The sequence below is a fragment of the Anoplolepis gracilipes genome, chromosome 17 (assembly GCF_047496725.1).
Source record: "Anoplolepis gracilipes chromosome 17, ASM4749672v1, whole genome shotgun sequence".
Lineage (NCBI taxonomy): Eukaryota > Metazoa > Arthropoda > Insecta > Hymenoptera > Formicidae > Anoplolepis > Anoplolepis gracilipes.
This window is the reverse complement of record NC_132986.1, coordinates 4,690,624-4,699,716: the sequence shown is the minus strand read 5'-3', so window position 1 is coordinate 4,699,716 and position 9,093 is coordinate 4,690,624. Positions and strand designations below refer to the sequence as shown.

At 30.4% G+C, this 9,093-nt stretch overlaps 1 protein-coding gene across 1 annotated transcript; it reads right to left on the bottom strand.

Moving 5' to 3' along the window:
• Positions 1 to 2,899: 2,899 nt before the first annotated feature.
• Sac1 (phosphatidylinositol-3-phosphatase SAC1) lies at positions 2,900 to 7,545 on the bottom strand. Its single transcript, XM_072909089.1, has 8 exons — positions 7,235 to 7,545; positions 6,993 to 7,084; positions 6,575 to 6,915; positions 6,382 to 6,493; positions 5,958 to 6,301; positions 5,413 to 5,790; positions 5,019 to 5,186; positions 2,900 to 4,952 (listed from the first exon to the last, which is right to left on the bottom strand). Exons 1-8 carry the CDS (start codon positions 7,270 to 7,272, stop codon positions 4,674 to 4,676), a joined length of 1,752 nt encoding a protein of 583 aa, XP_072765190.1. The 5' UTR covers positions 7,273 to 7,545; the 3' UTR covers positions 2,900 to 4,673.
• Between the last annotated feature and the right edge of the window lie 1,548 nt (positions 7,546 to 9,093).

Below are 9,093 nucleotides of genomic sequence, written 5' to 3'. Positions count from 1 at the left end.
GTTTATTCGGAGTTGTAGTTAATTTCATCTCTTTAATAGTTATCATCTACTACATGAATAAATCCTAGAGTTAAATTTTCTATTAATTTTCAGTATTAGTATTAATTAATTAAATATTAATAAATAATTAAGAAATTAGCAATAGCTTTTTTATCTTAATAAAATATACAAACTATACAATATACAAAGAATAACTATAATTTCGTTAAATGTAACTGACAATAATATAAATATATATATATATATTCATACGGAACAAACTGAGACACTAAGTTTACGTTGTCTTACTTTATCCGACAATTTTTTAAGCATTTTTTGCTAGACTTTAAGCGCTTAAGAGTTTCACAATAATTATACAAAAAGTTCTATATATATGTGTAAAAATTATTAGAATATTAATGAAACAAATTAAACGCTAGTCATATTTCAATAATTCTACCGATTAATGAGACTTCGTCTTATTCTGCAATTCCTTTTAATTTTCAGAGAAAGAGAGAAAGAGAATTTTATATATCAAAATTATTACAATATATTTATTAAAGAAATTAGATTGGCTGAAATGCCAAACGTACAAGTACTGATTGTGAGATGAGACGTTGGTCATATTTCGAATATTTCGAATTCTATCGACTTTAAATGAGATTTTGTGTTATTTTTTTTTCGTGTCGTTTTGCAATCACTTATATTTTCTGAACAAAGTTCTATTATAAATATGCATAAAAATTGTTAAAATATTTATCAAACAAATTAGATATCAAAACGCCAATATAACATGAAGCTCTCATTTACGTCCAGTGTCTCGGGCGATCTAATTTATATAATTATTTAATATAATATTCTAATAATTTTTTACCTATAGAACTTTTTGTAAAACTATTGTAGAATTTTCAAGCGCTTAAAATCTGATAAAAAATGCTAAAAAAATCGTCAACAAATAAAGCAAGACGTAGTAAACTTGACATCTCAGTTTGTCTCGAGTCATTTTTTTTTGTTTAATAGTCAGAACTATTTGTTTAATTTTATCAAGAACTCTAGAGAAATATTTTATTAAAAATAAAGCCAAAACTCTCAACAATTAATGAGTTTCTACGACGTGAGATGCCAGTCACACACACGGCTGACTATTTACAGGATAAAAGCAAAATTATAAAAAAAATAAATTTCGAAAAAATTCCTTGAATCTCAATAAAATTCCATGAGACTTCCCTGATTTTTCCAGATACAAAAGAAATCCTTGATTATTCTTATTTTTTCTTAGTTTTTCATGTTTTTCCAGGGAGTAGATACCCTGATTAATAATTGAATTACATTAATTAAATTAAAAATTAAATTGGATAATTCATGAAATACAAATATTGGCGTAAAATTCAACAAGTGTATAAAAGATATAGTATGACATAAAAAAGTATGAGAGAAAAACAGGAAATACTACGAAGATAAGTTGAACTGCAATTAATCAATGACTAAGTTCTTCATAAAAACAATTCGATTAACTCTCTATAATCTTATTCACTTAACATCTGGATTTCCTTCGTTTCTTATAAGCATTATCTCAGGAAATAAAAATAAAATTGTAAAACAATTGAGACTAACAAGACCTTGTGCTTGTCCGAAAACATAGAAAATGCAGTGAAGAAGTATCACGTCATTTTGTCTAAATATAAAAGCTTCCATATATAAAAGCGCACATTTCGTTCTGAACAAAGTAAATTACAATCGGCACAATTTGCTTTCAGCGTTCAATAAGCGGGTTTTCTTGACCGTCTGTTTTGAACAGCCGCAGTTTCATTGCGAAATCTACGATCGAACAAACCGCAACATGCTGGCTATTTCTACCGTATATTTCTGTCCAAATTTCAGACTTCTCAGAATTTCAAATAATTGCTAAAATTCTCTGACTTTTTCTCTCTCCTTTTCCAAAAAATTCTAGAATTTTTAATACAGTTAAAGAAAAATGTTTATTATTTACATATAAAAGATAAATAATTTTTATTATTATAATCATTTATATTTAAATAATAAAAATCTTTAAAAATAATTTTTATGATTATAATAATTTTTTCTAAAAAAAGAAGACAATAGACTCTGAAATACCTGACAAATTTAATTTAAACATGATTAAACAGAGAGAATTTTGTCAAGATACATACACATACAAACATACATTCTCTCTCTTTCTTATATTAGAAAATATTTTAACACTGGAATACGTGATAAGAGATCACGTACGTGCTATTTCGTTTAATTATACCTTTGGATACACGATGGTAATCCCACACAATTATCGCACACAATAGTCGAATATTACATGTCTAAAATATAAGCCACATAAAGGACGTTTCGAGACAAAGGCTCGCGCTCTCATGTCGACCGATCTACTTTAATACAAATGGTAAATGACCCACGTAACTCTTCTTCCACCCCCGCGGCACCGTTTTTACACCCGCGCAAAAATATCCCGCGAATTCTCGTCGCCGAGATAATAAACGATTACATCTTCCTTTTCGCGCTCGCGCAAGGACACGCGAGGACGCGCATTACTGTAAACCCGAAATTATAGCGCAGATTTATGGAAAAGAGAGAAAACGAGACAGAAGAATAGCGAGGTGATAAACGGCGGAGCGTACATTTTGCAGGTCGCATGGTTGGTCGAATTGCGAGTATCACGACATGGATTACGAACAATTGCGCTGAGTGGGATACCGGAATGCACGTTCGATTACATGTCCGATGAGACAAGCGGATGACAACGCTCTCATTGCTTGATATCAAGAGGAAAATGGAAGGATTTCTCATTTCTATTCTATTTTTAGATGGATAGGATTTCTAGTGGATTTTCTAAATAATATTCTTCTTTTAGAAAAAAAGAAACTTAAACTCATTATAAAATAAAAATAAATAAGAGCAACATTATATATTGATACAGCATTTTGTACACGATATATGTTTGTATAATTCATCTATTTGTAATTAACGTTACAGTCCAAAAATCCACAAGAAAGATATATTAGTAATATTTATCGACGAATGAACTCCGCCGTCTACTTAAGATTTTTTTTCTTAACACGGCGATCTGTCTTTGAAATATTAAAAAATACTCTCTCATCGTGACATTTTTGTCTACATTTAAATAGATGATATAATTCGTAATCGTGTGCAGATGTACAATAAAATACAATATACATATATGTACGTCCTAAAACCAGTATGTACTTTGGCTCAAGATTCCTTGCCTACGGAAATTCGTATGTCCTCGCGTTTGACTCTTGATTTATAACGTTAATCCTATTTCATGAAGCACTTTGCGAATCACGAATGCTCGTACAAACAAATCGTTAGCGATGCATTTGGTTCGTTTATACGAGTTTCGATTTTAATTATCTAGATTTCTTTCAAGAACCTTTCGAGTTCTTAATACATATCTCATCTGTTTCATATTTTGTTCGATAAAGGCGTAATTAAATAAAAGAGTTATCTTTATTACAAAAGGGTTCTTATGGAATCTTTATTTATCCCGTATGATCTTAATTATTTTGTTGAAAACTATAGAAAATTGGTTTTATTCCTGTTTGCACGCACACGCACGTCCATGTGTATATGTGTGTATATATGTGTAGGAGAGAGGAAAAACGGATTTATAAAAAAAGATTCCATTGTGTGAAAGCGATATAATGAAACCTTTCTCTTTAAACATTACATAAAAAACGAATAAAACTTATTCAAATTTTTTATTTAAAAAACTGAATAAAGTAAAATTTCAGCATTGTCATGCAATTATTTTTAGTTGCTTCTCATAAGAATCAATCATTTTATTACAATGACAAAAGGAACACTTAGGAAAGAAGATTGTTTAAAATTATATTTCTTTTAATGACTCTAAAATTTTCGAGGATATATTCATTGTAATAAAAACAATTATAAGATAAAAGCTTTTATTACATATATATAAGAAATATTTATTTTCCTGAATTGAAAAATATATTTACTATAGAAGAGTAACTTCAAACAGATGCAAATTTTCACGAAAAAATTCTAATGTATTTGTCAAAAGAAAGAAAAATTGAAAAAGGTTCCTTAAATCCTTTTATGTCACGAATCGGAAACCAGCTGCAGATTATTTATGGACGGTAGGTGCTGAGCACAATCTGCGGTTAGCCCTACTCGTGTAAATATTGCCGGAGACCAAATTCTTTACAACAAAGACCTAACTCTTTACAACATATTACTTTACAAGAGCTCGTCAAGATGTCAAGCGAACCCTAAGGAACGAGAATCGAGAACTGTATACTCCACTTCCTATCATGTAGAAAGTATAAGAATTACCATAATGACAATTTATATAAGAGATACTATGACCCAACATATACCTTGTACCTCTAATAAAAATGCATTCAACAAATACGGCCACCTCCAATTATCTTACAGTGAAACGCGAATAGTATCGCCGAAGATGAAAATGTTAATTCTTCACAGAGGTAGGCCTTGTTTTTACGTCACACGATGAGATCTATGTGTCGCGATAGAAAAATTGAAATATCGATTAATTACTCAACTGATAATTGTGCAAAACTAATAGAATTCTACAGTCGCATATCTCCATCGATTATCAACATTGTACAATATATATATATATATATATATAATTTAAAATTTCATAGAATTATTAATTAATTCTAAAGTAATTTTGGCTTATCGACATATTGCTTGCCATGGTGGATAATAGTGGCAAAAGTACCAGCCACCATGGCACCCCAGAATAACATGTAAAGTAATATTTCCGTTGTATATCGCGATGGTAATATTATATGAGCGACTAACATCGAGGACGCGACTAAGAGAACGAGCGGGAATGTAGCGTAACGCCAATTTCGTTCGGTTTCCAAAGGACATTGAATGGAAGTACATTCGCCGTCCTGTATAATATAGCGACCCAGAAAAAGCTCCAGCGAATCCTATAACGTAAAGATTGTTATATCGCCGAAAAAGAGATGTAAAAAAGTTTTCAAAATTCAACTGACCTGTCTATATCCATCGGCGAAATTGTTCTTGTAATATCTCGTTAGCGAATTTAGACCGTCTTTCATCGCGCCCAACTTAGTACGTTTTCCAGTTCGCGTGAAATCTGTCTTCAATGCTCCCGTGCCGGAATATTGGATACTTATCACGTCCGCATTATCGGCCCAAACCTAAAAACATTAATAAATTTTTTTTTTAATTAACAATATTCTTTTTATTATTGCATAAATGTATATGTGTGTACTATGTATACTGTCATTTAACCTTCTATACTAAAACTTTTTAATTAATGTTATAATTATTATATTAGTTATGAATATTATTATATTTTATTTAATCTCTTAAATGTTTTAAAAATTAAGTTTCTATTATTAAAAAAGGTAATTTAATATGTACCTGTTTAAAAAGATTTTCAAACGCGGGATGATCTTCCACTTTTCTAAGTATTTCTAGCTTGCTTAATACTTCATTGAGAACTCGTTTTGCCAGCATACTTTGTACAACATTCGTTCGATCCAGGCAATCAATACAATTTGTACGGAAAACACCGTCCTGAGCTGAAAGCAATGCTCCATCTCTCATTAAAAGAAAATATCCCATCTGTTCCTGATCATGGGCTAGTCTATCCATTAAAGTGTTCAATTTGTCCCATTTCATTCTTCTACATTCTGCATGAAAGTCAAAAGCCTCATATCGAATATTGTAATTGTTGATTCTTTGAACTAAATTGCGATATGCATTTTCAAGCAGTGCTTCTGGTCCATGTTGATTGATCTGTTCAAAATATTGAAAACAAAAAAAAGTTTTATAAGCAAATAAAAAAATTATGGTTTTTAGATATTTCTTAATTAATTCTTGTTTGATATATTATTCAAATTTATATTTTATATATATAATTTTACAATATTCAAATATTATAGTTTAAAAAAAAGATAACTTACCAAATTCACTAAGATTTGTTTTCCATAGTGAAAGATCTGAACATCAAAGTGTCGTGCACAAGCACTTTGATGATCTTCATGTGGACTGATTTGTGGCTTTGGCTTGTACTTTAAGTTTGGTGCTTGATACCAAAACAGAGGAATGGATCCGCGCGTTTGCACAAAGGAACTGCGATCGCCATTTACTTCGACCAGTTGCTCCGTCTCCACATAATTGGAAACGTTCCCTGTGGTATCTATACCGCGCGAAAATAATCTCGTGCCAGCACGATGCACACCACGTCTAGAAACGACGCCCCAATTGAATGCGATACCGTTTACAACCACCGTGTTTAGCGAAACAACTGTATAAATTAATTATTAAGGTCATTATAGAAAAGTACAATGTCGCAGCTGATATGAAGAATAATATGTCAAAGGATACAGCCATGAATGATGGGCAAACAGAATTTGTACTGTTCCGGTCTTGCACTTAAGTCCTGCAGGAGGTAGGCATTCCATACAAACCTGGGATCTGCCCTATCATGAAGGGGCATCTAAATAACAACATACTTTTATTGTAAAACTGCTTAGCATTATGTAAACACATTGATAAAAATATATAATAATATATTTACTTGCAAGAATTCAGGTGGTGTATTATGCAGCCTCTGCATAGTATGACTGAGGTCATAGGTATAACTGAAGTAAAAGTATGGTGTATTCAAAACAGACTTCATCATCTCCAAGTATATGGCATTATTTTGCACCTGTTTCTCAGTCAAATGTAAAGATGATCTCGTATAAGGTATCACCTCTGTCGATGATATTTTGTAGATGTTATGTCCAGCTATAGTACCACACATTTGAGCATCCGTAATGACAATGAGATAACGACACGCCAAAAGGCGTATGGTCCCTACCAGTCCCCATATCTTCCTACGACTGGCAGTTGTTGGAATTTGACTAGCTGTACCAACTGAGAAAAGAAGCAAAAATATATCATTAACTTGCCAAATAAATTTAAGAAAACATATGAAATTAGTTGCAAATTACCTTGCGTATAGATTTGCTGACTCACTCTATCAACCACTAGCAGGACTTTGGTCCCGACCGGTTCCACAAAAAACTTCTCTGGAGTCGCATACCTTGACAAAATAACAAAATTAACAATCAAAGATGCAAAAAAAAAAATAAAACTGATAATAGATATAAATTTTTTGATATTTTACAAATTTTATATTTTTTATATTTTCAAATAACAAGACGTAGATTTACCATGATAATATTCTACTTACAGATACAAACTGTCATAAACGTCCGTGTTTGGCATCATATCGTCAAGTAACGAGCAAATCGGAGCACGTTAAGTGAGCAGACGAACGAGCGACAAAATAATAAAATAATACCAGAAAAATGAAATTACGATTTTCGGACGAAACGCGGCCCATATATACGCATATATAAATATGTATGTTTTAAACACGAGAATTATTAACAAAAATCCAACTAAGTGTGAATCGGCTTCTTATCAACTCAGATTCGACATGATCTTGCATGATCTAAAATATTCAAGACTGTCATGGATTATAAAGACTTGTTAAAATCAGAGTATCTTATTGGTCAACTGCTACACCATAGACTATTTTTTTCTAGTTCGGCTTCTACATCTCTAGGTTAAGGGTAGAGACTAGTTTAAGGGTACAGACCCTCTAATAAGAGTCTCGCCATATGATATCCAGTTTTGATTGGTTCTCTATATCTGGGCAATTTCCGCTCATATTTGAATCATATTAATCTTACTATTAGCATAAACATTATATTTCAGTAACATAAATAAAAAATAAACGTTTTAGAACTAAATATTATAATCTTTTTATGTTAAACATCAAAATAATATATAATAAAAAACTGTTTATATTTAATTTTTAGTAATTAAATAAAATCCTTAATTAAATTTAATTCTTATTAATTGCATAAAAATTAATAAAATAAAATAAAAATAAAAAAAATAAACACATAAAACATGAAATAATAAATTGCTTTATTTTCATGAGAAAACAAACTGTTATTACAAGCATTATAAAAACCTAAAATATATAATATTTGTGTATCTCATGAAAAAACATAAACTAATATCACAAACATAACATCAGTGGTCAGCGCGTTAAAAGAAGTTATGGTTAGGTTAGGTAAGAGAGAGAAGGATAGTGAATATATATCTTTCTCTCTCGCAGAATTTTGCCCAGATTGCCTTATGGCGATTAGAGGGTCTCTAACATGTACGCAATCGGGACGCTATCTGAGAACTCTACCGAACGATTAATTAGTATGTTCACATTTGACGCCAAAAGATTGTAATAATAAAAGGAGAGACTTTTGGCATTTTATATACATATACATATATAAATTTTTTTCATACAAATATTATTCTTTTATTTATTAAACTCTTCTCTTTTTACTGCTATCTAATAATAAGAAATTTATTAAATGGAAAAAATATTATTTGACTTTTATGAAATAATTTTAAATATATTAATTGCTATAATTATGCAAAATAAAAGCATTGTGAAATACGATTGTCACACAATAATTATTAACACATCACTTAATATATCAAATTTTAAAAGTAATGATTTGTTTTTCTAAAATCAATATCCTTATCATTAGGAATCAAATATAATGGCGGCGTAAATTATACTTCCTTTTCTTTAAGAATTCTATTGAAGCTATTTGTTTCTATTTATAACAAAACAAGTAAAGTCTCATAATTTGATAAAGAAAAAAAAGAATAAAAAAAGAAATAAAGACTGTAAGAATCTGTAAGAGAAAAATATTGTAATTATGAAAATAATTAAAGGTCGACAGAACCGGCAAGAAAAATCCAGCGTCACTGTCACCAACATTGAGAAATGAATTCTTATTCAATGATTGGTGTATGTCTGTATACGTACAAACATTATTGCATTTCAAGAGAGACAAAGACGACGTTATTGTCTTTCATTGTCTTTCCTTAGCAAGCGGTGCTACCAATATCGATTCGTTAGCTGTACCTTAGGTGCAAATAGCGATATCCGCTTTTACAATATTTAGCTCATAAAGAAGTTATATTTCTTCGTGAAACTTTTTTTATATATTCTTTATATAATAACGCAGG